Here is a 15,580-nt window from a genome sequence, read left to right on the forward strand (position 1 = left end):
CTGTAAAGGCAGTTTGAAGACAGCCCAAGGGCCTTGAATACCAAGCCAAAGATTCGGGAGGTAATTTAAGAAGCAATGAGAATTCACTGGAAGCTTTTGTGCAGGTGAATCAATGTAATCAGAACTGCATCTTAGGAGGACTAATTGGGAGGTGGTTTTTAGAAGGAGAGAGAGAGAGAGGGACTAGAGATGGGGAAAGTGTGGGGAAAAGAAAGAAAGATCAGCCTGTTACTGTGTCTATATAGAAAGAAATTGACATCAGCACCCATCAACTTGTCATTTACATCAGGTATAACTCCCAATGCAATCCCTCCCCCCTCCCCCCACCCCATGATAGGCCCCGGTGTGTGATGTTCCCCTTCCCGAGTCCACGTGATCTCATTGTTCAGTTCCCATCTACGAGTGAGAACATGCGGTGTTTGGTTTTCTGTTCTTGTGATAGTTTGCTAAGAATGATGGTTTCCAGCTGCATCCATGTCCCTACAAAGGACACAAACTCATTGATGGGTGCAGCACACCAACATGGCACAAGTATACATATGTAACAAACCTGCACGTTATGCACATGTACCCTAGAACTTCAAGTATAATAATAATAAAAACAAAGAAAAATAAAAAAAAAAAAAGAAAGAAAGAAGTAGACATAAGAGACTCCATTTTGTTCTGTATTTGAGATGCTGTTAATCTGTGACCCTACCCCCAACCTTGTCCTTGCAAGAGACATGTGCTGTGGTGACTCAAGGTTTAATGGATATTGGGTTGTGCAGGATGTGTCTTTGTTAAACAAGTACCAGAAGGCAGGCAGCTTGCTGGTTAAAAATCCTGCCTGTCCCTGGGCAATGGAACATCTCGGTGTAAAACCCATTGTGTGCTTTGTTTACTGAGCAAGGAGAAAACCGCCTTTAGGAATAAGGTGGGACTTGCTGGAGCAATGCTGCTAAAAGGTTTATGGAGATGTTTGCATATGCATCTCAAGACACAGCATTTTCCTTTAAACTTATTCATGTTACAGGGATTTTTGTTCATATGTCTTACTGCTGATTTCCTCCCTACAGTGATCCTGTTGTCCAGCCACTCCCTTAAGTTTAAGATGGTAAAGATAATTATCAATAAATACTAAGGGAACTCAGAGACCGGTGCTGGAGTGGGTCCTCTGTAAGCTGAGCGCCGGTCCCCTGGGCCCCGCTTTTCTTTCTCTATACTTTGTCTCTGTGTCTTATTTCTTTTCTCAAGTCTCTCGTTCCACCTAACGAGAAACACCCACAGGTGTGGAGGGGCAGGCTACCCCTTCAATGGGGAAAGAAAAATAGCCTGTTATTTCAACAACTCAGGCTGGGGCTGATGAAGGCCTCAACTAGGCAGTGGGAGCAGAAGGCAGGAGAGAGGCTGGGGGACAGCCACCAGGCTGCGTGACTGACTGCCAGGAGAGCAGGCCATGAAGATGAGCTGTTAAAGTCAGAGGCAAAAATATAAAGACAAATTTTAGCCAAGTCTTAAAATCAGTTAGATATTCAACCATATGGCTTACAATCATTTTTTGAATCTTGAGGAGAAAGGGTGAATTTTTCTCTCTACCTTTTTCACCCAATTACCCACTTGCATTTCTGTTCTTTAATTTAGTACAGATATTGAATAATCAAATGACTTTGGTAGACAACTGTTCCAGATGTCTTGTTAAGATTAAATGTGAATTTCCAAAATTAATCTCACCTCTTTCTGTGTTCACACTTTTGTTTTGTTGTTTTGTTTTGTTTTGTTTTTTTCTGTAAAGATGGGGTTTCACCATGTTGCCCAGGCTGGTCTTGAACTCTGGGGCTCAAGCCATACACCACCTCAGGCTGGTGAAAACTTTGACTTCCTCCTCTGTCGCTGCCCGAGGGCCACAGTTTGCAGGATTTATTTTTCCTTATTGCTTCTTTTGTTTATTTTAACTGATTTTTCCCTCATTTCAGTATTTAAAAAACTACTTCTGAAAAACATCAAAATGTGAGGATTGTTAGGTTGAAATAATCTGCATAAGCTGCTAGAAGCTGGGATTATAAATATTTATCTCCTCTGTTTGTCTCATATTTGATCTGCCTATTTGAAGGTCTACCTTCCAAATGGATTCAAAATCTAACCATTCCATTTCTCTGCCACCCCACTGCTATTCCCTGATGGAATTGCCGCCATCTTTTGCAATAGCTTACTGTATACTCCCTCTTAGCTTTCTGTACCTCCCAGAGTCTTTTGCACAGAGCAGGTTGAGGGCTCCATTTGAAATGGAAGTTGATTGCATCCCTCCTCTGCTCAAACCTTTCAAAGTCTGCCTAAACAACTCAGGTGTCAAAAGTCCTTAACTGGTCCATAGGCCCTCCACGACATGGCTACCACTATGCTTTGGCTTCATTTCCTACTACTCTCATCTTGGTTCACCTCGCTTCAGCCACAGAGGGCTCCCTGCAGTACTACACACCAAGGAGACCTTGACTCTCACTGTTCCCTTTGCTTAGAAAACTTTTCCCCCTAATATCCACTTGGCTGACTCTCACACCACCTTTCAAGGTTTTGCTCAGATCTTAGCTCTCAGTTGGGCCTGTCCTGGCTCCTCTATTCTTTGCCACAACCCAATATCTACCCCAGCACATCCTGGCTCATTGGAGTCCACTTCTCACGTAGCATATATTTTCCTTATTATGTGGATTGTTTATTAACAGTCTCCCTCAACTAGAAGTTTGGCTCCATGATGAACATGAATCACAGTCCACTTTATTCATGATGTGTCCCAAGTATTTAGAACTCTGACTCTCAATAAATACTTGCTGAATGAATGAATATGCCATGAAGCATAGACCAGGTTATCTCATGATGCTTTTTTAAAATTAAACTTGAAGGCCGGGCACGGTGGCTCAAGCCTGTAATCCCGGCACTTTGGGAGGCTGAGACGGGCGGATCACGAGGTCAGGAGATCGAGACCATCCTGGCTAACATGGTGAAACCTCGTCTCTACTAAAAAATACAAAAAACTACCCGGGCGTGGTGGCGGGCACCTGTAGTCCCAGCTACTCGGGAGGCTGAGGCAGGAGAATGGCATAAACTCGGGAGGCGGAGATTGCAGTGGGCTGAGATCCAGCCACTGGACTCCAGCCTGGGCGACAGAGCAAGACTCCGTCTCAAAAAAAAATTAAACTTGAAGGAAAAATACGTGGAGTAGATTTTTAGTGACTTTTATAGCTCTTAACTCACTTTGTGGCTTATAAAATTATCAGATTTGAAATGGAAAGTTGGTTCCTTTTTTGCTCTTTTGTGAAACTAAAGGAATCACAGATAATGATTTCTACAGATTGTCTTTCAGAGTGAAACTAAAAGTCTCGCATCTACTTGGAGCCCTTTCAGGAAGCCTGTTAAAAGCTGCCCACTTGCAACTTCTTTGAGAATAAATGGATGTTCTTTCCACTATCACCTCTCTGAAGCCTTCAGAAGAAGAAGCAACATAACATAAAAACCTCTTCCTCACTCAGGGAAGATTTCCTGATATGTTATTATCTTGTGAAATGTCGTTCAGCCCATTAGAAGCAGAAATCCAAACTGGTTTCATTGTTTATCTTGACTCCATAGCAATTAGAATGATTGGACCCTGAATTAAATATTTTCAAGATTTTTAATTTTTTGAGATAATTTTCCAAAATAGAATTATTTTATACTGTTGAGTTCATTATAACAAAATGAAAGTTCATCACCCAAAATAATTTTTTAACCAAAAACTTGGGAAAAAAATATTTTTGCCCCTAGGCTTGTATACCTGAGTCATCGCTAGCCTATACTGTATTGGGCCAAACACTAGCTCAATTCGCTTTCTGGATAAAAGTTATGACTGAGTGCAGTGTCTCACACTTGTAATCCTAGCACTTTGGGAGGCCAAGGTGAGTGGATCGCTTGAGTTCAGGAGCCACAGACCAACCTAGGGAACATGGCAAAACCCCATCTGCACAAAAATTTAACCAGGTATGGTGGTGCACACCTGTAGTCCCAGCTACTCGGGAGGCCAAGGTGGGAGGATGACCTGAGCCAGGGGTGAGGCTGCAGTGAGTTGTGATCATGTCACTGCACTCCAGCCTGTGTGACAGACTGAGACTGTGTCTCAAAAAAAAAAAAAAAGTTACTATATATATATTTTTAATTTCATCTGCTTAAATAAAAAGCCTAAATGTTAGTTTAACCAAGTGCCTTGCATGTCTGTTTTTCAGAAACAAGAGAAAACAAAAACAAAATCTGCCTGGGAAATATGTGAGCAGGAGGAACACATTCTGTTGCTAAGGGGAAAAAAAAAATCTAACTGTTCAACATTTATCTGACTATTTCCAATATATTTCTTTAGAAAATGTTAGCATTAATCGCCTGCCAAAAAATGCTCAACTTAGAACTTCTAAAAAAATAACACTTGATTGATGATTCAGAAAATTGAAAGATCCTTCTGAGTCCAGTGACCTAACTTACTGGCCTCATGAGTATCCCTTCATTTATTTGTTTTAAATCAAGTATTCCCTGAACCTCTATTGTGCATCAGGTTAGACTGTCATTACATAATGCAATTGAGCCATGATCCATCATCTAAGAAGGCAATTTGGTTGCCTGTATTTCACCAGGGAGAGTTCTAGAAGGCCCTCCATGATATGGCTACTCGGTTGCTTTTATTTCACCAGGGTGGGTTCTAGATGCCTGACAATGCTCGTAGCAAAGTAACCTGGGATACTAGTTTGCCATTATAAAACTGAAAGTGTCAGTATTTTACAACTAAATAATCATAAAAGAGGTATATTGGTGGGCACAGTGTGAGGGAGAATAAACTTGAGGAAAAAATGGAGGGAGAACAACTAAACATTTGCATGTCACAGGTTAAAATAGGAGAGTGACACGGAGGCAGACATAGAGACAAAGACAGAGACAGAGAGAAACTTAGCAAAAAGACATAATCCTCTCTTAAATCAACAACAAGGAACATTTTTTGAAGACCTATTCAATACAAAGTTGATAACGTCTTTAGAAGCATTAAAGGGTAATCTAACCGGAAAGTTGTCAAAAGCTGGGAAACATTGTAAGGTCTGACAATATCATTAAGTTTGAATAATATAAAGAAAATAAAAGCTTTTTCTAAAATCCAAAATTGATTTTTAAAAGGAAGAAGAATTACACTAGGGAGAAGCTATGAATATATTGAGAAAGAATAATATTATAAATGTAGTTCAAAAATTGTTCTAAATTTTACCATATTCAAAGTTTAATTGTATTTGTATCTTGCTTAATTTTGGCTAATAATATTTAACAGATATTTTAATAAACATTTATTCAACAAATATTTATGTCTTTTCTTGGCTGCTAGCCAAATAAATTAGAAAACTGACCACAATTCTCCACTGACAGTGTGAAAAAAACAGTAGAGGTCATTATTTAAACAATCAAAATAATACCTTAAATCTAGGAACCTGCAAAACAAAATTGAGATAAAAATTATCACACTGAACAGAAATTCTGGCAGAAAAGGTCTGGTAAGTGAATGAGCTACTGTAAACTGTCAGAACCTGTCATCATTTGTGTCTACGATGGACAGATGTCATGGTTCAGTAGAAAGAGCAGGTCCTATAAAGCTAAACAGACTGGGATTCCCATCTCAGGCACTCACTGGACATCTGAACATGCCATTCAACATCTCTGAACCTCAGTCTGAACCTCAGTTTCCTTAACCATGAAATGAAGACAGGAATATCTACTTTCTCATGACCTAGGATAGGAAACAATTTTTGAAACCAGGGGGAAAAAAAGGCACTCACCACAATGAAAGTGATGGATAAATCTGGCATGTTAAAATCAAGAACATGTGTTTACAAAGAGAAATTGTGGAACAGTTTAAAAAAGATTAAAAGTGAGATTTGCTCACTTTTAATAAGTTGGTGCAAAATTAATTGTGTGTTTTGCATTATTTTTCATGGCAAAAACCAGAATTACTTTTGCACCAACCTATAGCTGACAAAGGACTAATATATAGAATAATAAATTAAGAAATCCTATCATTCATAAAGAAAAAGGAGGAGGAGGAAGCAGCTAAAAATGTAGGAAAGACTTAGACACTTCACAAAAGAGAAAGTTCTAATGGCTAACAAACATGAGGAGGTGTTTGGCCTCATTAAATGCAATGCATTAAATAAAATGCAAATTAAATCATACTACTTCTCAGGGTTGCTTGGGGAATTAAGTTTATACATTGAAAGCACCTACATACGTCCTGGTACATGGTAGGTGTAAAAACCATAAACCAACTTCCCCAATGATCATTGTATGACCCTTTCTCGGGGCCATTACCATAATGCTAAGAGCACCCAAATAGGAAGTAACTCTCCATAGACTTCACATTAATTAATAATGTGAACTTATTTTTGGTGCTTCCAAAGCTTAGAATCAAATTTGAATTCCTCTCTAGTGAATACACAAATCACTCCGTGTGCACTTTTAATGCACTAACCCCACTCCTGACTTCCTGCTCTCTTTCTGGCTCTCCTTTTTTCTTTCTGCTGTTTTTTCATCCTAAGTTCGTTTTGCATTGCTATAGTACATGCACATAGGCAAGGCATTTAAATTCTTTCCGAGAAAAAGTAGGACATAAATAAACACTGTCAAACAAGTCTTTGCAAGCACCGGCCTATCACCTAGAAGCCCTTTGCGTCCTCACGAATCCTCTGAGTATGGTACATCTTTGGGTCACACACAAATAAACCAAGTTTATCATACCAGTGGGTTGCTATGGAGAAGGCTCAAAATCAGCATCCTGAAAATTGCGCTTGCTCATTGGCAGGTATCTTAATTTAGCCCATTCTAAAAATTTATCGGTCAAGCTACTTCTTACCCAATTGGAAGAAATGACATCCACACATCTGATCGATGACCAACAGACTACTTATGTCGGTACATACCGAAGACTGAGTCTGGGAAGCGTGAGGAGGGGGTGGTGTCTCTGCAGCTATTTCAGGATCTTCCTGTTCACTTTCACTGTAACATTCTATAACAAAAATGAAAATGCTTAATGCTTTAACGCTGTCATCGCTTATTCCACAATGCAAGCAGAGGTTTATCTCCATCTGGCTATTGCAATTTTAATCCAATTCAGAAAGTTCATATCTAATGAACTACTTGGTAACTACCTGTGCAAAGAATTACATAAGAGGCAAAACAAATGGCCAGTTCGGGGCTCCTGAGCTCAAAGAGCATCCAATATGCAGGAAGAAGACAAACAGTAGCTTGGGGAAAGTAAAATAATTCCTCAAAAGAGTTGTGAGTCACAATACCAACAGAGCACAAAATCAGTGCTAATTTTGATCACAGGAATCATAGTGAATTGAAACTGGCAGGATCACTAAACCATCAATGGTGCACAAATTGTGAAGGGAAGTCCCAGGCTGAGGGAGCAGGCTGGGCCAAGTATGTGGAGAACCCTACGGGATATGGCAGAATACGAAGCTGGAAGGTGGTAGAGGCCATGTCATAGAAGGCCTTACATACCAGGACAAGGAGAAGTTTTGTGTGTAGTTTTGTACTAACTCACAATCTATAAATAGACAATGGGTGCTTATTTTATGGAAAAGAGGACCAAGAAAATGGTTAGGACACAACTGATTTCATGGGTATTGCATTGTACCCCTTTATTGTTTCAAATGAAGTTGCCACTTTCCCATTTCTAACTCACTCTAAGATTTTATGATTTTGTATCAGAAGATATAACTCCCTACTTCCAATGCCCAAGCCCTTTTGGGGTCTGAGCATTTCAGAAAGACTATGAGTTTGGTGGCCCTGGCAGCTAAATCCTCCCTCTTCTGAACACCAAGTTGCAATTGCATCATTAAGAATTAGACTCCTGTAGCTTTTGAACCCTGAAAGCTACCAACTGAGCTAAAAATATGGCCTGTGTCCCAATATGACCTTCAGGTTCCTAGTACAATCTTAGGGTAATTAGTCTCAGCACACATCTCGTGGAAATATCAAAATATCAGGGAGGAAATAGTGGGATGAAAGTTATCTGACCAGATCATGACGAGATCATGTCTATGAGTAAGAATTCCACAAGTGGAGCAATTAAACATTTGCATCAGCAACTGTTTGAGATGTCATGAAGCCCACAGCTGCCGGAGTGTGGGTGAAGTGTGGAAAGCATTCATAGCCAGCATGGGAAGCTCTATTCCATGTTGGTGAGTCTGTGTGAATATGTCTGTCTCCACATATTTTCAGATCATTTTAAATGCCAAAGCGTGTTTCCTCAGGATCAGACTATACATAGAACTTGACATTGTTTTTTCACCCTGTTTCAACCTATTCTAATATTCTTGCTAAATTTTCAGAAATTTAAAATAGAACATACCTTCATCCTTTGGAGTGGATTCCTGATGGATTACAGCCAATCCAAGTTTATTTAACCACCTAAAATTAAATAGAGAGCAAATGTTGACCAAAGAGATTAGCCCCCCACCCATTCACCTTCCCCCAGACTTTGTTATGAACTTAGGTAATGATTCTACCATCAGTCTGCACATTTCCAGAAACATCATAAGTTTGCGCCATCGAAACCTAAGGCCTTTGGTTTCACAATACTTTCCATACTCAAGGTATCTTTTGTAAGGTAAGATGTGAGGTGGCCCATTACTCAGTTGGTTAATGATGGCAGCTAAATTAGGTATTCCAAATACATGAACAAATACATCTTCTGTAATTGTGCATTTGAAATTTGTAGCAAGCATTAAATCCTTTATCACTGGATTTAGTAACTTGGCTACTAAAGTTATTGGGTGTTACTCTTAATAATGTCTTAATAATGTCAGTTTATTTTAGGAAAAATTTAGAAAAAGATCATCCATGTTTAATCCAGGAATATTTTTATGTCAATCAGTAAAAAAAATCTGGCTAGAATTTGACAGATATTTTTAAACTAGAAAAAATGTTAATTCCTTGAAGAATTTTATGTAACGTAAAAATTGAAAATGTCCTATTTACCATTTTACTGGCAATGAATTCCAATTAAACATCAATAACAAAAACAGAACGAGACAGAAACTCAAACTTGGCTTATCACTGCAGACCACTGTAGTTCCTTCTCAAGGGTTTACTTAGGAAGATATCTTGAAACACAAATTTTTAAAAGATGGAACACAAAGTGTATCTATGACATATACTCCTAACTCAATAATCTTTCACTTACTGGGAAGATCTTGCTTATTTCTGTACTTATTTTGAGACAGTGAAAATCCGTGCTACGCATTTATCAATTAATCTATGCTTTTGATGTCTTCTCGTCTCGCACTGGGCCATTAACAAGCCATGAACAATTCAGCATGCTACACTTGCACTAAGCCATAAATATTGCACCTTCCCACCTGTGTAACTGTCAGATAATTAGGAATCCTTATGCAACCCTCAACGTGCTATGGTCTTGTTGTACCTGTTATTTTTTAATAGAAAATGTATAATAAATTCAATGCTAGGTGAAGTGGCTCATGCCTCCCAGCACTTCAGGAGGTCAAGGCAGGCGGATCACCTGGGGTCGGAAATTCAAGACCAGCCTGACCAACATGGAGAAACCCCGTCGCTACTTAAAAAAAAATACAAAATTAAGTGGGTGTGGTGGCAGGTGCCTGTAATCTCAGCTACTCAGCAGTCCAAGGCAGGAGAATCGCTTGTACCCAGGAGGTGGAGGTTGCAATGAGCCAAGATCACACCATTGCACTCCAGCCTGGGCAACAAGAGCGAAATTCCATCTCAATGAATGAATGAATCAATGAATGAATAAACAAACAAACAAAATAGGAGTTTCTAAAGAACAAAGATGAGCTCCAGCCTTTGTTAAGAAATCACTTTCAGCACTATAATAATCACAAACTCCTTAGTAGCCACTTAAAATTGGACCAATAAAGAGCCCAGATATGCAATAGGAACCCAAAAATGTGTTATCAAGTCTCAATAGGATAATAGGCAAAATAAGGGAACAGAAATTTACAGGAAAATCAAATAGCTAGATAACATGTGAAAAAAACTTTTCTCAGCCTCAATAGTATTTTGAGAATGCATACTCAAACACAGGAAAATATTTTCACCACTAGATTGGAAAAAAATTAAAAATATTTTTGATATCAAGTATTTAGCAGGAAATAGAAAAAGAAGCATTGTCACCTTTTATTGAATTAAACATGAAAACTGATACAGCCAATTCTGAGCAGGCAATTCAATGGTAATATTAAAAATTTAAATATCCATCCCCTTCACCCAACAATTCCAATCGTAAATATCAATCCTGCAAAAACACACTTTCTTATACACAAACAAATGTGGCAGAATGTTCACTGCCAACAAGGCTTGTAATGGCAAAAAGAAAAAACATTAATAAGAAAATGGATAAATTATTTATTCTATCAACACTGATTCTATCAATTTCCTGTTATAATGAAGCTAATGAGAGGACTAAGATGGGGGTAGGGGATGTTGGTAATGACCTGGAAAATATATGAACAAATATATGTACAAATTCATCTTCTGTAATTGTGCCTTCGAAATTACAAATTTCCAAATTTGTAATGCAAATGTGTATAAAATGGAAAGCCCTAATACGCTCTTAATTGAGAAGGTCAAGCATAGAACAGTATGTTTAGCCTGATCCACTGTACTTCAAAAACGATATATTTTTGTATGTGCATGAATTGGTATGCATAGAAAAGGGTCAGGAAGAATATAATCTTACTGTTAAAAGTGTATGGCTGGGCACAGTGGCTCACACCTGTAATCCCAGGACTTTGGGAGGCTGAGGCGGATAGATCATGAGGTCAGGACTTAGAGACCAGCCTGACCAACATGTTGAAACCCCGTCTCTACTAAAAATACAAAAAATAGCCAGGCGTGATGGCACGCACCTATAATCCCAGCTACTCAGGAGGCTGAGGCAGGAGAATCGCTTGAACCCAGGAGGCAGAGGTTGCAGTGAGCTGAGATTGCACCACCGCACTCCAGCCTGGGCAGCAGAGTGAAACTCCATGTCAAAAAGAAAAAAGAAAAAAAAGTGGATAACCCTCTTCTTCCCCTAAGTGGTCTGAGGTGATCTGTGAAAATGGTTTGCTATTCGCTTGACCCAGAAAACTCCATAAAACCATCCAAATCAAGAGGTTCAAATCTTTGTGTTCACTTTAAGAACACCTGTGAAATTCCCTAGGCTATCAAAGGTATGCATATATGAAAAGCCACCAAGTTATCTGAAAGATGTCACTTTACAGAAACAATGTGTACCATTCCAACCTTCCAAAGGTGGAGTTGGTAGGTGTGCACAGGCCAAACAACAGGGCTGGACACAGGGCTGGTGGCCCAACAAGAATGCTCAATTTTTCCTGCACATGTTTACAAGTGCAGAGAGTAATGCTGAATTCAAGGGTTTCGATGTAGATTCTCTGGTCATTAACATCCAGGTGAATGAAACACCCAAGATGGGCCACTGTACTTTCAGAGCTCACGGTCGGATGAATTTATATGTGAGCTCCCTCTGCCACACGGAGATGATCCTCGCTGGAAAGGAAGACATTGTTCCTAAACCACAAGAGATGGCTGCATGGGGAAAAAAAAAAAAAAAAAAACGTGGCCCATGAGAAACTGAAGAAACAAAAACTCACGGCACGAGCATCGATCCTGCATAAAATAAATGCAAATGAAAGCAAAAAGAAAAAAAAAAAGTGGTTATCCCTAGGGAGAGTAGTTGAATTAGAAAGTGAGGTGAGGATATAGGAAGTCTTTTGCTTTGTCTAACAAGAATACATTTTATGTATTATTAACTAAAATAAGCATTTAAAAGTTCATTTTTAAAAACTGACCAGGCAAAACACAACACATTTCATGGTTCACTTTTAAAAACACCAGAATAACAATTTTTAGCTTATACGTTAGTTCATAATTGTGTAAGTTGATTCTCCCCCACCCCCAAAAATCATCTAAAAGTGAAATAGGCAAAATATTCTTTAAAGAGACAAAAAAATAGTTTTCACTTGAGTGTCTGAAATAAGAAAAGGCATTTCTAAGCTCCTTTCCCAAACTTGGAAATAGAGCAAAATAGAAGACTGTTGACAATAAACAAAATATTTTTCTCAGCCCTTACGCAAAACTTACATCCTTTTCATCACAACCATTAGTTACTTGCTGTGAAAAACTGGTGACGGTTTAGAATCTTTTTTGACTGTTTTCTTTCTAGGATCCACTGGCTTAGAGTACCTTCTTTGCTAAGAACTTTTTTAAAAAAACATCATGGCAGCAGGAAAATGTGTATCTGTGGCTAAGTAGATGGATGCACAAAAGGACTTATATTTACATAAAAGAAAATGACAGATGTTTCCTGGGAGTTTGTTGTATATTAATTTGACGTGAGTGTGTGTGTTGGAGGAGAACAAGTGTTAAGAAATTGATGTACAAAACAAGAGCATTCTTCCCACAGTGTCTGAGAAAGGCAGCTCCCGTCTTTGCTGAGAAACCAACTCTTTCATTACCCTTAATTACTTACCCCTATACTTTTAAATTGAGACTCACTACAGAACATGCGGAGCTTCTACTAAACTTAATTACATTTCCCTTCATCGTCCCTGAGAGAAATGTCACCATCCAGAAATGCAGTTGCCCAGGGAGAGGAACTTCTAAAACAAGGACTCATCACTCCAAACTCTACCCACTCCCTCCCCCACACCTCTCATCTTACCAAGTAATACCCAGATACATTATTTCCTAGCTTAAACCGGCTGCATCAGTAAGAACCGACATTCTTCATGTGTTATTGCAAAGTAAATCTCTGCATCTGCATAATCTCGTGGGAGAAGGGAGAAGTTGCATTGTTGACTACTAGAAAAGCCATTTTTAGAATGATGAAACTCTATAATGATATTATAAACATGAGAAATTATTATAGATTTCAGGCCCAGACAAAATGGACCATTTAGCCAGATGGACAATTTTCAAGTCTAAAGGTCACTAAAAGATTCGAAAACATGGAGCCCAGACACCTTAAGTTCAAATTTCAATTTGCATCTTGTTTGTCAGCTGAAAGATAACCCCTAAAAGAATTTTAAGTAAAATGAACAGATCTTCATCACATAGGCGATAAGATCTTGACAATAACTGTGAAAGACTTTGATTTCACAGCCAACAGGATGAAGTATATCTATCATATCTACCCATGCAACTCTACTTACCATTAGGTAGGTTTCTGCAAAGGGAGAACATACAATTGGAAGATAAATAAACTGGAAATTTAAATAAACACTGGGGTAGTGAGGAGGGGGATGTGGGATTTACAGAGCACACCTGCATGAAATACAGCCGATTCAGATAAACATGGAAGGGTCTCACACTTTCATTGGTTTAAAAATGCACCTTACAGTGTAGGAGGAAAAATTCACTAGGTAACAAACAAAGCACTTAGAATCAATGGTTTCTCTGCTACTGTCTCACTCACCTCTTGCTGGAGAGAGGATAACTACTTGCAAGGAATCAGCCACAGAATGAGTGGGAAGGACAGGCCAGGGATAGAAGCTGGAGATGCAAGGCGCTTTTAAAGAACAGCCAGGACAGCAGGAGGTATTGGGCAGGGGAGAGGCGGGCAGCACTGTTTCACTGCCATTCAAGACCAGAAAGGACCATTTGGGATGAACTGAGGCTCAGCGGCGGACTGACCTCACTATCACAGGGCTCCAAGTGCTAGTGGGCAAGACCTTGTGCCTTCTACATCCCACTTACACAGCAAGGGCTTTGCTAACCAACAGGATTTAGCAACTGATGCAAATAAAAAAAAAATAAGTAAAGAGCTTTGATGTGGAGATTTTAACAACCTCTCCGTTCGTGTATCTGCTCTTATTTTTCTCAGATGCTTAAGAAAACCAAGGGGAGAAAAAAGCTAAAACTAGAAAAAGGGTAGAAACAACTTATCTCTTTGTCCAAGTAAATCAAAGCTTTGTTTGGAAGACTCAGCTGTCAGTTCCTTGCCTTGTTATTTCTAACACAGGGCTTCCTAACTTTCTACAGTACAAAACCTTTCTGTCCTCACCTGGAGGGTGATGCTGGGGAGGTGAAGATAGGGGACAGATGAGAATCCTTCTAGCTGGACAAAGCTACTGAAGGAGAGTGTGCGTGTGTGTGCGCGTGCGCGCGCGCGGGAGCGCGCACGTGCCCATGCACACGTTTGGTGAAAGACAGTTGCTTTTTTCCTTCATGTTTCTAGAGCAAGAGAGCAAAGAGAACTACATAGGGCAGATAGGTAAGGAAATCATTATAAGTAAAACAGATTAAGCGTAAGCTCTATGAATGGAGGAATTATGTGTGGTTTTTTCATTGCCATTGCCCACCATCTGCTGCAATGGGGCACGTGGTAGGCGTTCCATAAACATATTTTCAATTGGTCATTTGAAATAATAAGAGACACTAAGAATTCTGAAAATATGGCTAAATTAAATAGAATGCCTTCTGATACCTCCAGTTGGCACCTCAAATACAGCCTGATTCAAATAACCATTGTTGACCAGGTGAGGTGGCTTATGCCTGTAGTTCCAGCACTTTGGGAGGCTGAGTTGGGTGGATCACTTGAACTCAGGAGTTCGAGACCAGCCTGGCCAACATGGTGAAACCCTACCTCCACCAAAAACACAAAAAATGAGCTGGGCATGGTGATGCATGCCTGTAACTTGGGAGGCTGATGCAGGAGAATCATTCAGACTCAGGATGCAGAGGTTGCAGTGAGCCGAAATCGCACCACTGCACTCCAGCCTGGGCAACAGAAAAAGACTCTGTCTCAAAAATAAATAAATAAATAAATGAATAACAGCTATGGTGATCACACCTGAATCTAAACCATTAGGAATGGTGTAGAGCAGGTTGTACTCTACACACAACCCACGTATTTTCACAGACCACCTGGCAAATGGAGCTAGGGATCTACAATTTTAAGTTCAATGTACTCTGAGCAAAGACATTTTGCAAAATGTTCGGGACAATACATGGAGAAGTGATAAATACATGAATCATCACGATAATCACACAGCATATATTAAATGCTATAGAGATATTTTGCATGTAGAATTCTGAAAGTTGCAAGATCAGTTACATAATACTTTCAAGCCTCTCTCCTTGTGATGCTTATTCTCCTTTTAACATGTTCTTTTAATGACTTCTGTCCACTCCTTTCTCTACTTAGTGGTTCCCTGAGAGGAACTGTACAGCCTCTTCCTAAAATAGCCACTTTGATATGTGTAATTCTCCAAACTGTTTCCAAATACTAGAGAAGAATGAAGGCATTGCAAGTGCTAAATTAATCCTTAAAGTAACAGAAATAAATAAAACAATAATTGATATGAACATATGGTTAAAATTCCAACACCTAACCAAAGTTAAGTACACTCCCATTAAGGATTGGGTTTACCAGTTTCCTCTACTTACACATTCATTTCCTGCACATTCTCAGCTGCAAAATAAAAGGTCTTGATCTGTGGATGGCTGATCTTAAAAGCACTTGAAGGAGGAAAAGCACAAACACATAAAAAATTAGTGTTTATAG

The 15,580-nt window shown here is 39.3% G+C and overlaps 1 protein-coding gene across 12 annotated transcripts in view; it reads right to left on the reverse strand.

The window, feature by feature from the left end:
• Positions 1 to 15,580, reverse strand: part of IPCEF1 (interaction protein for cytohesin exchange factors 1) — a 207,965-nt gene that overhangs the window by 51,818 nt on the left and 140,567 nt on the right. For all 12 annotated transcript variants that reach the window (XM_023206113.2, XM_023206109.2, XM_023206105.2 and 9 more), the window contains 3 exons: positions 15,463 to 15,534; positions 8,384 to 8,442; positions 6,945 to 7,030 (listed from right to left, as the gene is read on the reverse strand). In XM_023206113.2, the coding sequence (XP_023061881.1) occupies positions 6,945 to 7,030; positions 8,384 to 8,442; positions 15,463 to 15,534 (217 nt within the window). The remainder of the gene's footprint in view (positions 1 to 6,944; positions 7,031 to 8,383; positions 8,443 to 15,462; positions 15,535 to 15,580) is intronic.

The sequence above is a fragment of the Piliocolobus tephrosceles genome, chromosome 5 (assembly GCF_002776525.5).
Source record: "Piliocolobus tephrosceles isolate RC106 chromosome 5, ASM277652v3, whole genome shotgun sequence".
Taxonomy (NCBI): Eukaryota; Metazoa; Chordata; class Mammalia; order Primates; family Cercopithecidae; genus Piliocolobus; species Piliocolobus tephrosceles.